General features: G+C 37.5%; 1 protein-coding gene across 3 annotated transcripts in view; it reads right to left on the bottom strand.

Moving 5' to 3' along the window:
* The window catches only part of LOC105185628 (glutamate receptor ionotropic, kainate 2), a 153053-nt gene that overhangs the window by 19013 nt on the left and 108313 nt on the right, over positions 1-25727 (bottom strand). For 2 of the 3 annotated variants that reach the window (XM_025305341.1, XM_019842497.2), the window contains exons 7-12: positions 24763-24930; positions 23211-23363; positions 14568-14771; positions 13561-13764; positions 9785-9889; positions 5357-5614 (exon numbers count right to left, since the gene is read on the bottom strand). In XM_025305341.1, the coding sequence (XP_025161126.1) occupies positions 5357-5614; positions 9785-9889; positions 13561-13764; positions 14568-14771; positions 23211-23363; positions 24763-24930 (1092 nt within the window). Of the gene's footprint in view, positions 1-3369; positions 3508-4168; positions 4349-5356; positions 5615-9784; positions 9890-13560; positions 13765-14567; positions 14772-23210; positions 23364-24762; positions 24931-25727 lie in introns of all 3 variants that reach the window. The other variant, XM_019842491.2, reaches the window with a different exon arrangement.

The following is a 25727-nucleotide window of genomic DNA, read 5'->3' as shown; positions in this document are numbered from 1 at the left end:
GAAATGTTAGCTTCTCAACGTTTCTCATTTGCAGTCGCTACAACTCTTAGAAATGAAGATATTGGCAATTATGTCGGATTGTACAGTCGGCTACTTCAACAGCAATATAAATATACATAGGTCAATGGTATCGACTGAATGGGGCGCTATGCGGAAACGATAGCGAGTCCGCATTCTATCACATGGCCGTGTTTACGTCACGCGGACCTGTCCCTACTTCCCCGCATGTCGGAGGCTGCGTACGACGTCCGACCGGCGGACCACGCGGTTCGATCATTGACCCTGGTTAGGGTGGGGTAGTACGCGTCGCATCAACTTGCGGTGCATGTTGTGTAACATGTGTTATACTGCTGCCCCCTAGCATTAGCTTTCGGTAATACCACGAATGTATCGAAAGTTGAAAGGGTCGTAACGCGCGAACGAATAAAGGTAGAGACATGAAGCCAAGCGCAATCTTCTTGGCATACGAGATCGTGCATGTTTGTATTGCTCTTTTATCGCCGATTCACGGAACGACTGTTGTAGCCAAACATCGTAACAGAAGTCAGGAATCTTTATGCGCAACGCATCTATTCTTGTTTTCCACAGAGCTGTTTCGGCATATTGGTTCATGAAATATTGTCTTTAAAGGCTTTTTTAATCAACAGTGAAATTAGAAAATATCAAAACATGCTATGAAAATATTAAAATAGTAAGCAATAGAAATTACAGAAAACGAATTCGCAATCGATTGATAAAACAACTACTACTTGAAATAAAGAATAAATGAATCCGAAAAGTGACGCTGTTGCAAATGTAAATGTAAATGTAAAATTAATACGTGGATATTTGTAAATTATTAATTCTCCGAATTCTCTGACATGTACCAGCCGTTTTGCAATATGTGTAATCATACTAACAATATAAATGTAAGTTTAAAAATATCTTGAAAACCATTGATTTTTGCCGAAACTATTTTTGTTAAGACTTCCTCGCTTATTCTCGTGAATAATATCAGTCAGAGTTAAGTCTTTTTGTATAATCCTGAAGCATTTTGCATATCATTTAATATCGATAAGCAATAGTTAGCGAATTTTTTCTTTAATGTAAACGTGCAATTGAAAAGTGTGTCACGGATAATATAAGGCGGAACATTGCAAAAAATGCTTTACATATATAAGTTCCGTCTTTTTTTAATCTTTGTAAGTACGGTATGCACACACACACACACACACACACACACACACTGTGAAGAAACGGTGCAAATAACGAACAGCTCTTTTCACTTCGAATGCTCCCATTGTCCACCCTAGCGGTGTCACCGCCGACCTAGTTTATACTTCATGGATACTTTTCTTGCGATTGACGGAAGTCTATACAATACATACCGGTATTTTTTGACAACTGAAAGCCAATTGCACGCTACTGCACCGTGGGTGCTCCTTGCCATATTCTATTCATCGTATGCACGTATCACATACAGGTATGCACACCTATAGCGTTCAGCGGTGAGCGTATAATAAATGGAAATCAATCTATATGTCGAGGAAATAATAATTTTTTGAAGCGAAACTCTCTTAGGTTGAAAACTATTACATATTTTTTTATACCTCCACAAAATATGTTTTAAGTTCCTCTCGGTCATGCTATATTTCAATTTAGAGAAGAAGTGGATACATTTTTAACATTCGTTTCTTTCACTGTGTCCTGTGTGAACACTGATGTAATTATCTTTTTACAAATGCTAGAAGTGTTTCATGTTTTATGTGCTTGAATTCCTTGTTTCATTTGTTGTTATTTATTCATCTCTGCATGCACTGTTATGCGCGAGGTACTTACATGGCAATTTCATGCCTCTGTTGTGCGCGCATGTGTTTATTTTCCATTTTGAAATACAGAATATTTATGTTAAATTCCGCAGAATTATTTTCATATTATATAAATAACTGAAATTTGCAATATTTTACGAACAATAAGATTAAACTTTGCAGCATAACAAATTCGATAAAAATATAATTGGCGCTCGCTCTTTAAAAATATTATTCCCACAACAAGTAATATTTATCAAAAGGAAATATTAAGTCAGAACGACATAACGTGCATTTTCATAACTAATTTATGTAAAATGTGGATGTAATTATATTTCTAGAACCTTTTCCTCCGACTTTTTGAATTAATCCAAAGTCTATTCGAAGTCTACGATAATTTTGCCTGTATCAATATATCTTTCATTTATAAAGACGTAAATTCGCGTTTATGTTGGATTATATGATAGGCATCAAGACAAATTGTTCTCGACTTTGCCGATTGTCATATCTTTCATTTCCCGCAGGGTATATTCCCGAGATATCGCCGTTAATAAAGTTTCTTCTCTTACTTTCTTCTTCTCAGTGTGCTTCGCACGTGGTTGAACAAAACAAGTAATTTCCAAGCGTATATACCGGCTAGCTATTAAAAGGAAGGAAAACTGCTTCGAGCAAAAATAACCTCGCACGTTGCGAATGTAGACTGGAGAAAGCGAGGGAAAAAACGAATAGGCCGGAAAGAAGACGTGTCGTATCATAATTATTCCTTCCTACTGATACCCTCCATATTCACTACTGAATTTAGAGATCAATTCCCCTTTGATGTTATTAACGCTGTTGACGCTTAATTAGTTAAACCTGCAGAAGTCAGGCGGATAACGATCGCATCATGCTACTTTTGAAGTATAACTGTTAAATTATTAAATCAGTAAATACACCGAATGCATATACATGTCTTATACATAATATATCTCATATTATTCTTGTAATAAATCATCATATGCTTCGCGAATTCCTACCATCCAGTTTACCTACTTTTTCTATTTCACTTATTTTTCAAATTATGGCGAATAATCAAACGTACTTAGGTGCGGTGCAGAACCTTCTATACATTCCCTTAAAAAAGAAAAAAAGAAAAAAATAATGTTTACTGGAATATCGCAAAAACTTCTGGCACTGGCACTTTAGTAGATGTGTATGGAGAAAAGTGCATAATATTATGGTGCATAAATGACTCACGTTTTTCTTTACGCTTTGATCAAAATTTGATCGAGCTGCGGCACAAGTAATTCAGCGCTTTCCGGGCGTGCTTGCTAACGTGTTGCTTAAATAAGCGTCTCGTAAAATTCTCAGGAACGCGCGCGCGCGCGATTTTATAAGCGCTTAAATTCCCGCGCGGTTCTTCTTAATTAACGTCTTATAAACCACGTGAAAAGTCGGCCTTTGACGCGAGGATTTTTGTAAATGTCACGGAAACTCGTGGAATTTCGTCGACGAGGCTAAGTTTCACGCGCAACTATGCGCACGTTCGTTAGCGGAAACGTTATTTCTCGGGGCTCTTTTGACTCTGTGGTGGCACGTTTACCTTAGGGTTGAGATCGCTGCCCTGTTGCATAAGTGTGCCAACGGCAAACCAAAAGCTGTTGGCCAGGCTGAACTCGTTGACAGTGCTCAGCAGCGGAATGTCGTCGCTGTCCGGGTCCAAGGCGCTCACGTGACTACCCTGATGACAGCGTGACCCCCGCCGAGCGGTGCAAAGTTTAAAGGACAATTACACTAGTTGCACTCGATTAGCGCATGACTCGACACAAAATCTCATATCTTTTTAATTAATTTTAAACGTTCAATCATGTTGTGCAGAAGGCGCAAAGCACAAACGTCAAATACACACCGAATACTTCTTGTGTTTTGAGTTGCGAGTGAGATACGCGCAATTTCTGCAGAAGATAATTTTTCTGCTTTTTAATCGTATTTATCATCTCTTCCTCTCCCTCCCCTCCATCCCTCCCTCTCTCTCTCTCTCTCTCTCTCTCTCTCTTTCTCTTCCTCCCTTCCACTCTTTTTTTTCGCGATGGATGCTGCATCGAGAAACGCGCGTTGCTGTAGGTATTATTAATTGGCCGTTCTTTACTCTTTACTCTCTTGAATATTACATCCTGCGATATGAAACCGAGGCTAATGTACACGATAAAATTGTGAAAATTATGAAGCGGTTGACACGGCGCTCTTAAATTAACCGGCAGAGAATTCAGCCGCGCGTTTTAGCGCTGCAGATATACGTATCTTTCAACGTTTCAATGAAGTCGTAACACTCGAGAGGACGTACATATGCGTAATTCTCTAATCGATCGATTGTTGTTTCGCACCGCTCGGCGAGAGCCTACCTGCAAGGGACATTTACAGCTCGGACAGGGCGACGGCTCCACCCATTCGTAGGGTGACAATCTTGCCACTATCCATATCGCCAAGGATACCATTACGTAAGTGCCCAGCAAGGATAGCCAGATCTCCACGGCGAGGGGATTCATGAACGAGAAGAGCCGCGACGACGTTCGTTTGGAAACCTGAAGCAATGACATTTGTTTTCGCGTTACTAATCCGCCAGAATCGAATGACGGATCGATCCATCCGACGCGGCACGAACGACGAACGTCGCGGACGGCGACGCATCGCGAGACGCGAGACGGTGTACTCGTTCATGTCCAATCGTTGCGTCGTGTACTCGGCTGCAAGAGAAAATTCAGAGTCGCGAGCCGCTTATAACTTGCGGCGCTCCTTCACGCAACATCCAGTCTCTCAAATGGCTCGAGAGACGATTCTTTATTTCGATGGAATTACGGGAGCGTATTATTCATCGGGCCGCCGCGGCGGAATACAATGGCAGTGCGCCTTGAGTGTGCAACCGCCGCTAAGTGCTGCTTTATTTTTTAGCGAGATATCGCTGACGCCGTGAAAGGGCGATCGAGATTTCGAATTTTAAAACGCAACAATTTATCGCCACGACAGAACTGACAGCAACGAATTCGGAGTAATTTCATCGCAACATTCCGTTTCCACGGCATAAGAGAGAGAGCTGCGTAGTGTTCTCTTTGCAACAGCGGAAACGCACTTCGATCGCGTGCTGAAGCTTCCTCTTCAGTTCGGGACTTAGATCGCAGAGAGTGGCGTGACGTTCTTCATAACAAGGCGAGGGAAAGTCATTGCGACTTGCATTCGTTCCGCGATCAATTCAGCACGATCGTCTTTGCGATTCACGGCTTCAGCCCTCTGTAATATTGCAAATACATGATCCGCAACATAAACAACATGTGTAAACGAATCGGCGAGCGCCCTGCGCGAACGGACGTTCACTTCTCGCGTCTATTCCGGCGAGATGATGGATTCATGCGCGCGCTCTCTCGCGAATGGAGATCGCGCATACAGTGTATGTACGGGAAACGCGTACGGAAACATAAAGTGGACGAGCGAGGTCTCGTGTGTGAGGTACGCTCGACGGCAGCTCGACGGATGATCGGTGCGCGTAAGAAAAACGGTACAAGTAGTCCAATGGCGGAGCACCTCGTTGAGTGTACCTTGGGGTTGAGCCCGCTGCCCTGCCTGAGGAAGGTGCCGGTGATGAACCAGAAACTGTTGCTGACGCTAAACTGGTTCTCGACCACGTCGCTCTCGGCCAGACACGGATGCGGATTGTTCCACTCGTACGGGCTGAAGCGCGCCATGACGAAGAGGGTGAAGCTCACGAGCATGTAGGCGGCGAGCACGTAGAGCCAGATCTCGACCGCCAGCGGATTCATGAAGGAGAAGAGCCGCGTCGGCTGACCGGACGGCACCTAAATTACGTCACGCTACGATTTTAATTAAAACGGATCCCGTCTCATGGCGCGGCGGGACACGAGCGCGCGGCATAACGCGATGCTGCAAACCGATGCGAGTCAACTTTCACAGCGAGCGCATCCGGCATTGTGCGCATGTTCAAAGAAGCTCTTTGACGGGCCAAACGGGCTGAGAAGGAGGTGGGACACGCAGAAAAAAGAAAGGGAGATATAGGAGTCGACGATCGTGAGACGAGATACCGATAACAGGATGACTTGATCGCTCTTTTTCTCGTATTTACAATAATATTTCGATGTACGTTGATTAAAATATACAGGATATCTCAAAACTGTCGTTTGACAATTTAATCGTACGCATTCCGTAGCTGAGCTGCAAATTCACAATTTTAATTAAGCTTCAGAATATGAGGTCAAAGTACCCAAATCTTCAATACGTCTCGCATGAGTATATTAAAAATCTACGTGCACATCTACATATTACAAATCTATCTATTGTCATTCTGAATATCCAATGACTTCCGATGCGTCGCGATTGATTATAATGATCCTTAATGCCAGTTAGTAAACACGCGAGACGACATCGCTTGTGATTTTTGATTTCACGAATTAATCAGAGCTGAAGCAACGAGAATTTAATGACACGCGGGTCGCGATCAATATATTGAGATCAACGTGAATAGCCGGAGCATGATAAAATTTATGAGATGGCTATTATTCCCGATTTTGATTATATTTTAATGTGAAATACAATCGAATCGTTCGTGTTCTTATTTAATTTAGAACGTGTCGACTCTTCGTACCACTGTAATTAATTAATAATATTACTTTCTTAATTAATTAATATTACTTCCTCTTACTGATTTGATCAATTTCGTCACTGTTCAGCGGATACAGTCGCAAACACAGGCGCAAGATTCGTTTCGTGTTGAACAAAATTGTCTCGAAGGTAATCTTAACAGATCTAACAGATCAACAAATCTAACAGATTTGTTCTCCTTCGTTTAATCTTTTTTGTGAACTTGATAATCTGTGAATTTTAAGATTTTAATAATCAGTAAGGTCTTAGCAAAATTTTAATAAATAGCATCTGCACAGGGTACAGATAAATAGATAGATTATTATAAATACCCCCTTCTTTCCCCCTACCCTGCAGTTAGATATTATATAGTGTAAAATATTGATATCATAATACAGAGAATACACGAATGTAATTTTGAATAATAACACAACAGATTCTTCCTAACCAAAACAATTTGGGCGCGCCTGCGGTCACGTAACCTTGAAGATACATACATAAGTAAGAGAGAGACAACACAAGCCACTACAGTCGCGGACACGAAACCGAACGCTAGGTTACGTCGCACGTTTCGTCCGAAATTCCCGGGTTACTTCCGACGAGCGTGAGCACAATTAATTTACGTGTACGATCATTGTTGTTAGATAGATATTGAGAATAACGGGAGCATGCTGAAACTGCAAGGTATTGACTATTATCTTTCGTTCACTTTCGTTTATTAGATTTTGGAAATAAACGTAGCTCATTTCCGATATTTGCGCGTCGAATTTGTCGGTACTCGATAACTTAACCTAACCTAACCTAACCTGTTATTATACCTAATCCAGAGCCTATTTTTCTCATTTCAGATTTGAAAGATCTTGCGATTCCGTATCGTGAAGGAACTTTTGTAGGGAGTGTAATTCCAGTGAATGCAGATACCGGAGGATCTGGTTCGGGCTAAGCAGAGTCGGCTCGAAGGTAGGTTCACAGATCCCATCTGTTCTTTCATTTAACTTTTTGCGCTTGCAAGTCGAAATATAGTTGTCAGGATAAAAATCAGAATTGCAGTCGCAGAAATTAACCGACTCTGTTCATTCATTCTGTTGAACATTGAAATCTAATCTACAAAACTTTCCTTTTGTTTCAGATCTGAAAGCAGAAAGTGGCTGTCTCTGAGTTCGCGGTATCTGGGTAAGTAAGAAATATATATATATAAAAGCATGCATATGTATACATGTGAAAGATAAAAGATGAAGAAAAAGATTTAAGTTAGTAAGAATTTATAAAACTCGTTCAAATTAATGCGATTTACATTAGATTCTCGCTTCTTACCTATATGTGTGTGTGTGTGTGTGTGTGTGTGTGTGTATCATTGAATAAAATACACTACGCAAAATAATTAGAGGATTCAAATTCAACCATTTAGCGACAAATTTGAAGTATTGTGAACACATTTCTTTCCTTTAAGGCCTAACTTTAATTTTTAGTAAACATATTTCTATACCGGGTGTTTCAGACCACTCGGGTTATCCGATGTTTTCGTTAACGCGACATTTTAGAGAAAAAATTTCAAAATATATCAGACAAAAGTTATAGGGCTTCAAAGGATCTATTTACGCTATGAATTTAACTTGGGATAACATTGAAAAGTTATCCCAAGTTTGTCGGAAGAAAAAGTGGTACTAGACTTTTTTGATATATACATACATATATGTAAATATTTCTATGTTCTATCATTTTATTACTAGTTAAAAATTTTACGAATACTCAATATAATTATTCGACCATGACGATCCCTTAATTATTATTTCCGGCAGTTTATAACGCGCATTGGAATTGCGCCGTCATACGCGAGGTTCACGTTTACTCGTTCGTGTTGATTTGGATTATACGCGATTGTCGCGGTCATTAGTTTTCCATACTTCTCGTATGTGTTTTTGCATGGTAATTATGTTTCGTGAACGGAGATAAATTGCGTTAAATGCAATTCGCCAATATATGGGGGATATAAACTTGGATGAAGTATCACCAGCGTTTCCAAAATACCAAGTTTGATTGTATCGTGGATTCCCCAAACAAATCCACAAGTTACATTCGCCATTCATTTGTCAAATTTGTAGAATTCGCCACGAAATAAATCAAAATTTTTGCTGTTCCCTCGAGGTACACATAAAACGTCGTAAAAATATAAATATTAATCGCGTCGCGAGTAAAGTGAAGTGTGGCGAAGTAAAATATTGTCATGTGTGGGGCGACGAGTGATGGAAACTGACCGCTACGCAGTTCGGGATCCAGTGGGTTTCATTGGCTGATCATTAGCTAGACATGAATAGATCTAGATGGATTTGAATGAATCTAGCTGAACGTTGTCAGTCTTTAACGCAAAATGGTGAATATTGAATTCTAACATACACACAAGTGCATTTTATTTTAGTGCATATATTTTTGTAAATCGCATTGATTTCTAACGATAAGAATAAGGATTGTTTCATATTATTGCTAAGACTGAACATTCAGATAATTTAATATCCGTACTCAGAGTATAATATTTTCATAGCATATTCTCTGAAGGCTATATGAAGTCGGAAATCATAAAACGGAGAAAATATCAAGTCGTAATATTTACGACTATCAATAACATCGCGTAAATTTTACGCGCTCAAACGTGCGATTATGCGTGCACGTGTACTAATCTCTTGTCTGTTATTTAATTTTCAATTTTGATTTTTCGACATTTAATAATGTTTATTAAATTATTTAATATTTTATTGTTATATAAAAACACATTCAACACTGTTTGTGCAGTTAAGTAAATCACATAATTAATACATTATTTGTTGAAGTTAGAAATAATTAAATGCAGATAGGATGTTGAGATAATCAGATGTCTAAATAGTGCCTAAATATCGAGAACAAGACGTTATAGTGCTTGTATAATATTATATATGAAATTCTTTATCGGCCTTCTAGGTTCGAAGGAATTTGCAGGCTTAATATGGAGCCAAAATTTTCACTTTAAGCTCCAGAATGCGCTATTAAAGTATTATACGACAGTTTTAGGACATTCTATATGAACATTATTAGAATAATAAGGCGCATATGTATTTACGCTATGCACCATTTATTATTATTATATTTGCGATTAAACTCTTATGATATGTTATGATATCTTATTATTTTTTATATTAACCACGGGAGTAACCATGAGAATTGTTTATAGCAACAATCTCTATAATTTATATTAACGCAATATACAATGCATAAATTGAAACGCAATCGATAAACGAGTATTAATCATAAACATGTATATCTTAAACGGGGATAAAAATATAATTGTGTGGCGTATGCAGATCTATAAGAAAAACACTACGAACATGATATTAACTCACCTTAAATAAAATTCCAATTCCGAGATTCATAAACGGTTTGGTGAAGTCTATTACACTTTCTCTGGCATAATTAATCGTCATGGAGGCAACCGCTAAATCCGCCCTCTGAAAAATATTACGCGGCATCCGGGAAAATTAGAGAGTAAATTTTCTACGTCAAATTGAAATCGCACAAGACTGAAAAATTTTGCAAGTCTTATCCATATTGAAGAAGAGATAGTTATATCAAATGGAATATTTTCTTCCCGTTTAATGACAGAATTTAATCGCTTATTCAGTGAAAAGTTTTTTTTCTTTTTCTGAGCATACACAAGATTCCATCAATGCATTTCTATTCCCTAAAAATAGTGATGTCGAAAATTTCTAACCAAACACATCATATCTCAATATTCGTGCTTCATAACTATTCAGTGAATCGACAACACAACGCTTTAAAGCTGCTGAGTTGCTGTCATCATAAATGTCAGTTTGACGGCTTTACGTTTCATCTGGTATGGTGCGAAAAATGCAAGCGATGTCGATAGGTTGCTTGGAATGTCCATTGCATATTTTTTATTTTATCATTATTTGAACAAAAAGAGAAAATAATATTTATGCATATCTATCCGAGAACAGCCATATAAGAATAACTGTCAAACTGACATGTATGGTGACAAATCAGTAATTTTGGAGTACCGTTGCCGATTCCCCGAAATTATTAAACATAAATATTCAGACGTGCTTAGTTGAAAATTTTCGACATCATGTTTAAAGGAATGGGAAAGTATTAACAGAGTAGTTTTGTTATATATTTCTGTGTACATATTTTTTGAGTGACAAAAATAATCGAGGTCGTCGTAGGATTCGCGCATATAAACAAATGCATTTCGGGATATAGCGAGACCTGAACGAAAAGGTCTCAAATTACTGATAAATCTTTGGCCTGGGTTTTGCGAGGAAAGGTTTACCTTGCGAGATAGTGGATGCATTCTTTATGAACGGGCGAGTGTCGCGCACAGTGAAGCACCATTCGTATCATCCTCCGTTTCAGAATATTCGCCTACGGTTTCGTAGGTTTCCAGGTTAAGGCAACATCCACTTTCACAAGGGACAGATTGCTCTGCATGTTTTATAAACCGCTGATCTTCGGTATTCAACGCGTATGGCGTATGCCGGAAAGCCGAGTTGCGAATTTTGTGATATGCACGTACACCTCCATTCGGACGTACCGTTTCTCGCGTCCCAAGTTAATGTAGACTGTGCAAGTTTTTCTCTTTTTTTATATATTACTTACTTATATATTGCATATGATTTATATCGGCTCTTGTAAACTGAATTTTGCACTGAACGAGGTGGCGTACTTTCAATAATTAAAAATAAAAAATCTAGTTGGTTTATATATGATATTACGGCCAATAAAATTGGCGATACGGCGTCGAGCTTGCTTTTACAACTCTATAAATGTATACGCGATACAATGTCCAATGTCGTTAGAGTGACAACAACAATAAACGCTTGAGTTATTTATCGAGCATGGCCGAAACTTTGTCGCGGACAGAGGAGTATGTTGCGCGTGTGTGCTTAAATAAATTTAACGAACCATGCGATGATCACATCTGCAACATTTACCATGTGATCTCGCATATGTTATGCAAAAATACGTGTTTTCGGAGAAACATAAATGTCCGAATCATTTCCAAACACAACCACTTAGTCAACGGTTTGAAGTAGCAGTAGAAACTTGTTTCTTTATCTTCGGTTATACATTGATAGATTCGTTTTTACTTTTAATTATGCATTGCAGATGATATATTGTCCGCCTACATATCGACGATTGAATCGGCGAGTTGTCTCAAGTTCGCTGATATTTTCAATATTACGAAGTCATATTCGCTCTTGTGTCAATAATACTTTTTACACAGAGCGACACTGGAGCCGCGCGCGACTTTATTGCTAGTGTAATTTCGTTTTTATGCGCGTGTATATTTGTTGTTCCGTCTCATATGTATATTGCGCTTCCGTGTTTTCATCGATTCAGTGATGGAATCCGGAATCCAATAAGAACTCTTTTCAGGGGTTTCCTCTCTCTGGCGCATTAGCCTTCGTCCGTGATGTTTTCCGTTTTTCGTTGAGGATTCCAAGATATATGCACACTTTCTCTTATTGCTATACAGATGCACTGGCTACACAGATACGTTCGCATCCGCGAGAAAACAGTGAAAATGTAAATCTATTCTCTCGGTAACGGTAACGGAAAGACAACATTTACCTCTCTTCGGATATACGCAAACGCGAAAATGTTAGAATTATAACTAAAATTTCTCGAAAAAAGTGTTACGGATGAAAAACAATTGTGGCAAAAATCAATAAGTGTCAATATGATACTTTCGGTATTATCATTCTTTTTTCAAACGGCCTGTACTAAAAAAAATGAAAATTTCAAACAATGAAAATATTAGATCGATGAAAACATCTAAATAGTAATTGCATTGTCTGTGTACATAAAAAATATGGAGATTTTGCATGTTTCTGTAAATTAAACCGCATATTCTAAAACAAATATCAATAATCGATTTTCATTACAATGAACAAACACGAACTGTTATAGAATAATAATGGGAAGCAAACGTTGGTGATATTTAATAAGAATCAGTATTATTCGCGCGGCATATAAATTGGATTTCCTATTTTATTATCTTGATGAAACGTTTCGGTTCAATCAAACTCTGGACGATTTTTCACGTATCCTTATTTGATCGCTTTTTCGCAGTCATGTCTTTTTATGCGCAATAAAGATTATTGAGCGCTTGGTGATATTTCTCATTCAGATTTGATATCTGAAAGTCATATAAATGTCGAATATAGAATATTCCCACCAAGTCGAATATTCCGCAGTAATCAACGTAGATTCTAATTTGCAGTAAAAGTTGCGCGAACGTCGTGTGTGCACCTACTCGATCATGTAAACAATAATGGACTGGCTACGCAAATTAAATCCGGAAGATGCTCAGATGCGCATACATCAAATTTTGATTTTAATAACTGCGCGACTTTACAATTCAAATGACAGAGACGGCAGCATCTGCTAGCCGATCTATGAATCAAAATATCTGATATGTCATTCGCCCGTAGGAAAAATGGTTAATCCACTTGATTCTTGTATCCGACTACACGCGTAATGAAATTCCTCGCGGGATGGATTTATTGCGACACGCTTGCGGAAATTTACTTTACTTTGCATGTACAATCGGCCTCTTGGGCCGTGTGTTATCATTCTTCCTTCTCGACGTTTTCCCCTAATATACTCTCCCTCTCTCTATACGGCCGTAATTCCCTCAACAATATGAACTTTCCGCACTTTAAATATGCACACTTTATCGAACTCTGCTGTATCGAACATTAGACAAATCATTGATTCCTGTTATTTCGTGACTTATTACTTTGTGACAATTCGGAAATATATAGTTTGTAAACTAGCTACAATCTCTCAGCATTTCGAAAGTTCGAGAAAATAAACTGCTTCGTTGGATTCACCGCGGCACAGAACTGAATACTTAATAAGCCGCGTATATCTCAATTAATCTTCCTCTCGCGACGCTGATTAAATCTTTTTCCGGTCCTGCACGTAACCACGTCGACGGTGTGGCGCCTGAAAACTTTGCTTTAACTCGACGCATGCATATTAACACCGAGCTATTTACATCTCATTTCCCGTCTTGTTGTTCGCTCATTTCATTCGCGCCGTGATATTGAATTATCGTGAGGAAGGGCAACAGGATTTACGTACTCCTCCTTACCTTCTCCATGAGCTCTCGAACAATCCCATTCCATTCCTTCGTCTCTGGATCGTACACCCCGTACATGTGATCAGGCACCAATTTGATCGCATATTGGAAGCCGACCTGGCCAGCGATCCACTTGAGCAAATCGATGCAGAAGCCCTCGAACCTTGCGTTGCCAGTCAAATTCTTGTCTTCTTTTACCATGACGTAGGGTCTTTCCTACGGAAGATTGGATTCCACTGATAGATCGTAGAATTGCGCGCCGTGACAAAGAGGAGGTGAAGGTAACTCTTAAATGTCCTTATTTCCGCGCGAAAAAGTTATATCAAAGCTATTATATATCAAAAGAGCTGGTAGAAGTTACTGTTGATACGTGAATACACGGTATTCCGATCGCTTCTCCTTCAAATGTTTTTTCCTAACGTCACCATGAATTTTTCATTTTTCTGAACGTGCCAACATGACTGCCGATCGACTCAACAGATTAAAATCTATCTTTGATATAGTACATCGCGTGATTTTGCCGCTTCTGATATTTAAATTTTTCTCTTAAATTCTTTGATCATTGTCCATAACGTAAAATGAGATAACGTTGAACCATAAAGTCGTTGCAGGCAGGTTTACAATATTGAGCTTTCCATACATTTGTCGCAGAATACTTTATCGCAGAATAATATAAATGAATAATGACAACTCGTAGTATTTATTTTATTCGGCGTTTATCTTTAGAATTGATAATTGAAATAAAAATTTCGAGAAATATAAATTCAGAATAACTTATCTATTTACGTGTATCATTGGAAACCGTATTTAAATACGGCACATGTGTTTACCGTACCGCCTTTCGTTGAAATGTAAATATTTTACTTTCAGACGATTTGACAAATTTATCCGAGATCGTTTTGTACATAGCTTCCATATTATCACGTAACGAATGTTCGTGCAGTATCGCCGTTAATGATTAATTATAACGCTAGCGCAGAATTGCAAACGCAGCTAATTTGCCTACAAAGTATCGTTACCTCTCTCGTCATCACTACGAGTGTAATATTGGTTGCTGTGGTCTCGTAAAAGGCATCTATGTCTGTAACATTGATGCCAGTGTCGTATTTCCATTCGCCGACTTTGACGAGCTCTTCCTTCTTCAGTTTCAAGAGGTCTAATTTGAAATTGTTCCTTCTTCCTTCGTGGAATGTGATATGTCCGGTTAGTCCGTTTAAGCCTGCCTGCAACAGAAACGCTCGTATTAATCCTAAATCCAAGATTGATTAAATTCGTCGAACTATTTCACGTGATAAATAAGCGATAACAAGAGGAAAAATGCAAAACATATTTTAATATATTATAAATAATGTATTATCTATAATATTATCTATATATATATAAATTATATATCATATATAATTTATTGGTACTGTAATGATATATGATGAGGTAATAACGCATGTTTAATTTCGTTTTTATATTCTATAAATATTTTCTTCAACTATACACAAATTCTCCACAAAATTGCATATTCTTTTTATTTAACCCTTTAACTGCTGAGATATTAAATGACCAGTATGACCCTCTTTGCTGAGTTACATCTACAATTATAAAATATTTTATAATGATAAGAGATGGCACTATATGCCCGCTCAATTCAAATGCTTTTTACAAACTAAATTAAATGGGTATTACACATTGAAAGTCCAAAATCGAGTAAACTCGATCGTAGCAAGGTCATTATTTTTTTCCACACTCGAGTTATCTCGACCGTAGCAGTTAAAGGGTTAAATATACATATAATGTTAGAAATTATATTCTACAAAGTATGTAAACACAGTCTTTTTATCGATAATAATAATAATATTTTGAAGTAATGAAATAAAATATACCGTGAAAATGAATATCGCTCTTGATTTAATGTTAAGTGAAACGTAAAATCGAAATTAGATGTACATAATCAATTACATACGCGATAACAATTTCATGCAGATAGTTATTTTAGTTAGTATTTATAATCGTAACTATTTGATGACAGGGACGACCGGATTCATCGTTCGTTAAATCACGCGTGCGTCTGATGCTCGTTAATTTTATTTTTCTCCTGTGTCGTATAGTAGTTCACGAATGCGTACACATCCGCGCGATTCGCTGCCGGCGGCCTACATTTTCGGATGCATACGCCCGGCGAAATTTTTCGCATGAATTACCGTTTGCGGTCTACCAGCGATATGCGCGCAGTTTATTTGATTTATCTCTCTCTCTCTCTCTCGTTCTCTCTCCTCTCTGTTTTCTTTTTTATGTGTATTTCCTGTATGCCTTTGCCGTGGCTCGTAGGTTATTCGACCAAAATGTGCTTCTTTATAAAGTCTCATCCACTTATCCCTATATAACCAGGACTCAAATGAAACAAATATAAATATTTCTCGACTTCGTGTAGAGATAAATATTTTTCGCGACAACCTCGGTTGCTTAACTATTCCATTACGAAAGCTGTCTTCAATTATTATTACTTTCGAATATTAATACTTTCGAAAGCTTTTATATATTCCCTTTCGTATAATTTTATTACTTTTCTAATAATCAACAGGTATAAATAATAATCGGCTAGCTTGAAATACAACGAACCGTCTTTGTCTATCCACTCCTCATGGTTGAATTATTCGAATGGCCTACAGTGATACGCACATGCTGGCTGATATATGCTTGGTCGTATCACTTTTTAGGTACGCGTCGTGCTATATTCCACTCGTAATCTGGATTCATCTCGATGACGATGGTACGGAATGTGCAAACGCGAGAGGGTTTATTGCAAGAGCTACAAAACAATCGATATTGCATCCACGTGGAGAACTTTGATCAGTTCATGTGGATTTTTGCGCGGTTATTTCGTTCACATATTGCTTAATCCATCGCGCAGCGAGAATAGAGATGAATTCAAAGCGGAACAATTGAATCGTTTTAGTCATAAAGTTCTACGTTTTTCTTAAAAAGAAAAAAAACTGATATATAAAGGAGGAACGCGAAGCCCATTAGCCCATCGTTAGAGTCTTATAAACGTAATTGGTTGATTTTACAGATAATATATGTCTAAAATTTCGCACACGACAGTCTCGTTGTTTAAACCAAACATCTACGGAGAAAAGAATTACGTATCGTTCGTTGTCCTAATTGAATTCATCTCTGCTTCCTTTTATAATCCACACAGGAGATGAGATAGGAATTTAATTTGAATAATATCTATCTTATGCCTCGTTTAAAAAGATCGCTTCTTTTCAAAGTTGCTATGATACTATAAAATATAACGTTTCACTCTCATTTGTGTCTATGACGTTCGGAAAATGTAAGAAACAGTTGAAAACAGAATGCATTAGCTTTCGAAAGTCAATGTATTGATGACTCGCCGATGGCGAGTTTCATTTGAAGTACTCTTGCATTTGAATTCGACTTATTTTCTTGAATTTACGCGAATATAGGCGCACTTGTTAGCAACTTGTTAGTATTTTGACGAAAATCAGAATGCGTGGTAGGCTCGGTGATTTTTTATTGTACTGCGCCATTATTCCCAACGTGTATTTTGTGATCGTAGCAAATAACAAGGTGTCAAATTATTTTGTGAGCTCACGGCAATCGCCTTTCATCAGCCCGGCAGCTAGCGAGAATTTTAACGATGATTCCGCAGTCTGGATTTTTCGACCCATCAACGTAGATACGCGGCCGTCGACTACGTAGATCGATAAATCCCTACCGCGATATCACGTCAGCAGGTCGTTGGCATCGATGAACTGGCTCAAAAATACACCCGAGCTCACGAAACAAATGGTAAGCGTGCCGGAAGTGACCGACCTATTGCATGACTGCGTGTATTTTCACTGCATCGACGTACTTTCGCCCGACGTGAATTCGCCAGTAATGTACGTCTATGCGTGCGCTGCTGGCACAGCACGTTTGTACCATTACGCATGCACACGCGTTTTTATATGCGAATTCGGGCTTCGAAGTATTTCGCAGAAGCACACTGCGGTGTACGGATCCAGTTCTGGGGGAAAAAAATGCCAAACAAATAAATTGGTGCTAACCGGAACCAGCATCCATTACGGACCGATGCGAAATATTGGTATTATCCGGATTGCTCGGTATGATATATCTTTTTTTTTCTACATTTTTACTTTACTTCCATAGTGAATATTCTTCGGATGATGCCATTCGGTAGGTAATAACAATTCATGCGTGCATGAACGAGAAAAAAGTGATTTATTCACGAAGAACGTCAATGTTTTGTCCGCGACAAACGATTTTAAATCAACAGCTCTATTTTGTCAAAGAATTACGTATTATCTAAAAACGGATTGATGAGAACAGAAAAAAGAGGGAGAAAGAGAAAAGAAAGAAGTTGAAGATTTTAATAAAAATATTAACTTATCGTTGCTTTAACTATCGTACGAGTGCGAATTTTTTTATCACGTGTCTTCCTTCGTGCAAACTAGTAATAATCGAATTTACGGCTCGGAAGTATTGACTTGTATTTCCAATTTCTCACGTACGCGTACTTGTACATGTACGTCGACAATGCAGTAAGTTATATTCCCGTCCATACATAAATCCATTTGCAAGCATTTGGTAACAGAGACAACGTCACTGCATTGTTTATACGCTTACTCTCGGCTATTAATCGAAAACATATCAAAGGTAACTATCATCGTTATGTTGAGGTAAGCAGTTTCCATTGTGTCTCCATTCATGAATATATCAAAGATGTCGCAAACTCGACAACTAATATGTAACTTCGTTATGCTCTATCGAAATAACCCGCAATAACACATTCAAGTCTCTTTAGACTATATAAAAATATTTATATAGCAAGCGTTGTGAAATTTATAATCGGTATTATTTTGACATTGTACGCGTATAATTTAGATGTGTAGATTAAATAATTCTCAATAGACATTAAATTCAAATGTATAGGATATTGAAACGCAGTGCGGTTTACATTTATTTAGGTATTATTAATTAACACAAATAAACAGATCATTTAAATTAAAATGGAATAAAACATTATTATTTTATATGTTATATTTATTTATATGTTCGGTAGTTATCATGCGAAAATATCATGAAAATATTTTACCGTAGCAAATAAGAAGAGAGTTTGTATTTCTGAAATATGAATTATTCGTGTTGAAGTCTTTATACGCGTACCTGCATTTTAACTTATTAAACACATGTCATATATGATTTACATATTTTACAATAATAACTCATTAATCACTCGTTACTTTGGGTCGGCTGGTCATTTCTTATTCACACGTACTTGCTTTGCCGGATTTCTCTCCGTGTTTCACGCATGTATTTTCGCACCTTCGAAGCGCTGAAGTGTACCCAGATAGGCTAAAGCCGCAAAAACCTCCTATATTTGCCGAGGTGCATTAATCTTGCCGCTTTTACACTGAGTTTTAGCTTTTAGCACTCGACTTGGCGTGCTCAAGCGGTATAAGATTTGCGAAAGTTCACAAGTATGTACCCTAAACATGTAAAGCTTGTAAAAATTATAACACGTATAATGTCCTGCAAATTAGTATTTCAAGAAGGGACAAGTAGGATATCATCTTTCAATGAAAATAATATTGAGTAAAATCGAGAAAATAGTCGTCGAATGGCGAGGAATTTTTAGACCAACTTATTCCCTTGTGATAAAATCGTTAATCTTACAGCGATGATAACGATGATTCAAAATCTTAAGCTAATTAATTAACCGGCATTAATCGGAAACACATGTACGCGTTGGTAATTCCAGCAGCTCGCCGATTTATTTACGGCGTTATTCTCGAAACTGCAGAAAAACAACGAACGCGATTATTCGTTAATAGGATATGGTCACATCGGAAGCTGCCAATTTCCTGTCGCACAGGATTTAAGCGCGTGCGCGGGATATAACCGCGACTATGTTCTTGGTATATCTTTTTGCGGTGCGCCATTTATTTCGGATTTAACATGAAAGGAACGTCGATAACCGATACTCCGAGTGCAACGGTGCCTCAAAGAGTATCGTAACCATGAGACGAGAGAGCGTTGATATTCACGAACGGATGGATTTCGCGCTACGCGAGAGGTAGATAGACCGACGGAACTTACCGCGAGAACTTTTATAATTTCTGCGTCGAGTTTCTTCCTCTCTCTCTCTCTCTCTCTCTCTCTCTCTCTCTCTCTCTCTCTCTCTCTCTCTCTCTCTCTCTCTCTCTTTTTCCTGTCTCTTCATTTGACACGACAGACATCTTTCTAATGCCTGATAATATTCCACGGAATTTCCTCAAGCGGAATACGGCTCGTCGAGATACTAAAAGGTTTGCCTCGCGGATCGGAATGACGTTCGAGCAACGGCTTGCATATCATCAGCATATAGCACACAGTACGCACATAGCACGTTTCTTAATAGTTACGTAAACTTCGGTAAGACTAGCGTTCTTTAATAGTATCTAGTCTGTGCGGCGAGTAAGTTTCGGAAAATTGTCACGATTCGCCACCGGGACATCTCTTCATTCTTTTTCATTTTTCTTTTTCTTCTTCTACTTTTTCTTCTTTTTCTTCTTCTTCTTCTTCTTCTTCTACTTCTTCTTCTTCTTCTTCTTCTTCTTCTTCTCTTTTTTCGTCTTCCACTTTTTCTTTTCTGTCTTCGCGACATCCTCAATTATTCCGACAACCCGACTAAACTTTTCTACGCGCCGTCGTGCGCATTTCCAATTTTCTTTGCCGTCGCGGAAAAAGAGAAACTTTACAATACCACATAGAAGCGAACGTTGGAATAATTCGCAGGAAGCCGTCATTGTGTAAATTTATAAGTTTCTGTGATACACGAGGCAACGTGTGTGTCGTTATGCTTTCTGTTCCGACACTATAATCTCTTTTCGCATTAAAACTTAACGTTGATTCTTACATATAACACTCGCTGAGGTACTTTACGCAAGGCAATGCTGAGATAAGGAGAGAAAATTTGAAGGCCTTTGTGAGAGAATTCAATGTCACGATGTTAATTCAATCGCATGTTACGTTTAATCACGATTTCAAGTTAATAAAATTTCATTAATAGTAAATATACACCGCTAACGTTGATGGAGTTAGTTTGTCGTCATATAATTCGCTCAAAATATTTATCGCAACTCTTCGTCAAAAGATACTACGATGTACCGTCTCATCGAGACGTGATGTGTACTTTGCATCTAAATTAACGTCGTTAGTGTTTACTCGAGACACAATGCTCCGTATTTATCAGATATCGCTGTAATCGGAATTGGAAAACCGATTTTTCGGCTTTGTTGGAAAAAAATCCAGATTTCGTCTGTCGATAATGAGGAGGAGTCGCGGTCTTCGAAGGTTTAAGCGTCGATTAATTCATCATTGGCGCGTATAATAGGAAAGTCCAATTTCAGTCGTGACACGCGAGTAATAAAGCTTTATGCCCCGGGCGGATCTATTCATGGGTGGCACGTACGCGCAAGTTTACGTACGTGTTTCTCGTGTGACGCCGGTCGTGCATTCGAGATGGTCGCCGCAAACGGGAAACGCGAATGACGCTTCGGAGAGGAGCAAAGGAGAGGAGATGCCCGGGAGAAGTTGAAGCTTCCCGACCTTGTAGCTATTTGCTAAATACGCTGTTCAATTATTCATGTGTCAACGTTGCTTTCCTTCCGTGGGTCTCCATACGTCTGCGGCTTATCGCGGGTCGACTACCAATCCGTGCGGGGCAATGAGGAAGCATTGCTCGCTCCTCGCCGGAATGGTCACAAATTTTTATCTCCTGGATTCCAGCTAGCAGTGCGAGCTCGTGGCCGGGGAGTGTGGCGTACAGTGCGCAATAGATCGAAACGTTAAAATCAATAAACATGGAATATAAAATAAAGGCATGATTTACAATTAAAGATCATAATAAATATACTGTAGAAGAATCAAGTTGAAAAAATTTTTTTTTATTGGTTATGATTATTTCTATTGATATTTCCTTTGTTTTCATTATTCAAATTGATAATTGATAATTTCGAAATTCCAGAATTGCTAATAAAACGTTACTTGTGTTAATCTTTTCTGAGAAATAAAACGTTCAGCTAACTCTACACAATAACACTACATTTCAGTTTCATTATGCTTTTACTGTTAACTACATTTCTTAATTCTACCCATCTGAATACAGTCAGTTTTATCAATTATGCTGTTTAAATAAGTCTCAATTAGAAGCGGTACAAATAAATGCTCCGTAAGTTGCCACAAAAATATAAAGAAATATATCTGGGAATATTCATCTTTAAGCATTTATTTATGACGAATATTTCAAGCAAACGTATCATAGAATAGAATTTGTTATGATTTTGAATTGAAAATTATGACTCTATTTTTTTTAGTCCATAGCCACTGATTTTAACGTTCCTCTACTGTGCAGCGTGATATGTTTAAACACTTTCATGGGCGGGCGAAGTGTTTTAAACCGTAAAAGAGAGAGGGAGGAAAGGGAGAAAGTTCTTTCTTGTGCTATTGTGTGTAAAAGCTCTGTTTCGTTCCGCGCTTGTTTCAAGTACATAGAATATAGTACTGTTGATGTACTGTACACTGTGTATATGTACGATTCATGGAATAATCGGTGCGATAAATTCTCAATAGCTGAAAAATAATGAAATTTCCGAGATTTGTAAAAATTACGAAAGAAACACAGAAAATGACTGATAAGTTTTTTAAGTTACTTTACTAAATAGCTCTAACAGTAACGATAACAGACGGTAAAATATCTTAAAAAATTTTCGAGGAAGAATTAATATGCCTTTAATATTTTAGGGTTTTTACTAGTAAAAGTTGTAATAAAATTTGGTTGTTTAACCTATTAGTCTGTATGCTAAGTTAATACGTAAATATTTTCCTTGCATAAAATAACACTGCATTTGGATGCATGTTTTCGTTAATTTTTAGTTTTCGTAATTATAGTATGGGTAGACAATGGCATTCATTTTCACAATTGACTTAACGTAAAAATGTAGAAAATAAAGGCAATTAATTTTGACATTTATTAAATATATTCTGTATTATTTTGAATTTTAAAAATAAGCTAATGTAAATCAACTATACTGATACCATATAATGATCAAATTTACCTTATTCTGTATTTGTGGATAAATAATATAATAATAATAATAATAATATAATAATAATAATATTAAAAACATTCATGAGTCAAATAAAAAAAATCTTATAAATATTATATTACGGACATTTTACAATAAATAATTCGACCTTGCAAAATTCATATAATATTTCACCAATGGCAATGTTTTCGCGTAGTATATTAGTTAAAATTAAACCTTTTCATAAAATTACAAAAGATTCTCTACCTTACGTTTTAACAGAAAAGAATTTAATTACTAGTTATAATTAGCTCAACAAAAGAAATTTCAGTCGTGGAATAGAACATAATGCAAATCATTTGTTTTCGTTTTAAAAAGTACAAAAAATATTTTCGTAAACATGCGCAAAGTAAAATTTAATTATTCAATTGTAGCAACGTTTAGTTTCTTAAAACGTTATACCTTCACGCGAAATAATAAATGATAGTCGGGAAAAGTTGCTGTATTATTATCGATTTGTATTATTTCTCCGTTTAATAACGACTTCATAAGAGAAACGTATTCGTAGAACGTACGTACGGCATTAATATATTTGTAGAGTGATAAACCATCGTTCCACGGCTCCTCCTTTTCGCAGGACAGATTCGCTGGTCTTAAATCGTAACTGCGATCCAAAGCTGCTAAGCCGTGCACGAAAACTTGCACGCTATCGTACACTAAGGCTGGTTCTGCCTGAAACATACGTTTCCTTTTGATGAGAGTTGTGCTCCGTGTCTTCGCATGGAAAAATCTAAAAGATCGAAAATATTACATCGACAAAGTTTTTGCTATCGTTGGTGTAAACGAGTGTTGAGTCGAATCGTGATTAAATTTTAACGAGACCCGTTTCCAACCCTGTTCCTAACTCAGCAATGGTTCAAGCGATTATTATTCATTCCTGTTACCGGTTGCGTTGAAAGTTTCTCCTCTCATTTCAAAGTCAAAGTGTGTTCTACAAAGTAGAATATTGCAGGCATTTATCGTAAATTCGATACTATTTGAAACCGATTACACATTGATATTTGTCTGCCGTGAAATATAAAATAATAATAAATTAGTCACCACAACATACATAATGTATGTTGAAAGAAATTGAAATATAATGCATTTTATATCAATATTCAAGAGAACTTCGATCAATTAAAAGAGTCGAGTTTGCTATTTCAGCAAACGGCGACCATCTTCCAAGTCCTTGAGAGAGAGAAAGCCTTGGTACGGTCAATTGATCCGAGTTAATGACATTGCGGCGCTGGCCGCAGGCGAAACTCACTTAATTACTGAAAGGCTGACAAAGCTCGAACTGGACACAGACTGTGCTGACCGGTTCGGTTCACCCAAATTTTCAGTCCTCTCTGCTTTTAGTCTTTCATCTATATCTCCTCGTAGCTCTGGCTTTTACCATGATTTGAACCAATGCATAAAATGAATTATTATTGTGGATTTTTACAGAACTACAGAATATTGTGACAATATTATGAAAAACATATTATGAAAACGAAGAAAAATATTTGTTGTCTTGTATACCATGTACAAAATTTCAATAGCAATTTTTCCAACCGATTTGTTTAATTCTTACTTTATAAAATATGTTATACAAGTACAGATATAAATATAAAACATATAATATAAATATATATTATATAAATTTATTATAAATATAAATTTATTTTTTCTTTATAAAAATTACACGCATAGTAAAATTTTCAACAAAACACAGCTTATCTTGAAATTCGGAAGAAAATAATTTGCAGATTAATCCATATTTTTGTAGTATTTTAAAAAATTTATATGAATATCAGGTATTAAAAAATTTATATAAATATCAGGTATTACAGTTTTTCCACATTATTGTCCACATTATCGGATTATTGTCGGTTTTACTGTACATATATTTGGCATACATAAGCATTTGCTTTTTTGTGATTAAAATTGGGAGACTAACGCTCGATATCGTTCACGAAATTACCGGAATAAATTTGATCCTTAAAATCTCATGAAAATTTTTTTTTGGTAGTGCCACATCGCGCTCTCGGGATAACAACAAAGCATAAACTTTGTTTCACGTTGAACATTACTTGAAGTTTTCTCCTACCTGAATGATTCCTGTTTTGTTCAGGATGGCATGCCCAATCGTTGGTTGGAAGCGTTCCATCTGCTTGAGTACTTCGGCAACCTTGGGTTCTTCAAGATCCACCAAGCGAAAGGCTGTCATATTCACACTGTTATATTTGAAATCTTCCAGATCGAACGTTTCTATGTCCTGCGAAAACAAGCGTTATTAAAGTTTAAAAAAGTTCATTTTAAAAGCTATTTGCAACCACTTATAGCTTTTATTCATTCTCATACATAATAGTTGCCATTAATTTGAATGTCTGATAAATTTTTCATAATGTCAAACTTCAATGTCGCAAATAATAAAGCACATCAATTATTAAGAGCTTCAAGCACACGAGAGGGATGAGAAACAACTTCTTCCTCCCCGAAATTAGATTTTAACCTCAGCAAAAGTAGATATGGCTATCGATTTATTCCGTAGCTCCAAATGAAAAGAAATCGAGCAGCCTCGGTCGCGACGATACCTCAGAAAACGCTCGACTAGAGTAAATATCTTTTCGCTCGCGGCATGATTACGAGGAGGCGACTAAATTAAAGAAAAATGAGGCGTTCCCAGCGATTCTGGCATCGTCGTAATTGCGATCGTTATAGCGTAACCAATCCCAGCCAGACCTCCCGCTCCATCTCTCCACCTTCTGTGGCTCTCTCGCTAGAAACCCGAGAGAATATGATTTATAATTATACGGTGATGCATCGCTCAACGCAGATCGTTAAAGTAAATAACGCTTTTCCACAGGGTCATTCACCGACAACTGCGCAGCTGCATAGTAAAGTCGGCCGCCCAGATAAAACTCCCTTTCCGTTCATGAGCGGTTTCTCTTCTTCCGCCTCTTTCGCGCAACTACTTACACCCCTTTCCCTTTAAACTCCGTCACTCTGCTCATCCTGCCTGTCCTCCTGCCAGCCTGCCTGCCTGCCTACCTATTTCTTGAATCGCTGCAT

This window comes from Harpegnathos saltator, unplaced genomic scaffold (genome assembly GCF_003227715.2).
Source record: "Harpegnathos saltator strain DR-91 unplaced genomic scaffold, Hsal_v8.6 scaffold694, whole genome shotgun sequence".
Classification (NCBI taxonomy): Eukaryota; Metazoa; Arthropoda; class Insecta; order Hymenoptera; family Formicidae; genus Harpegnathos; species Harpegnathos saltator.
The sequence above is the reverse complement of the archived record's forward strand: the minus strand, read 5'-3'. Positions and strand labels throughout refer to the sequence as shown.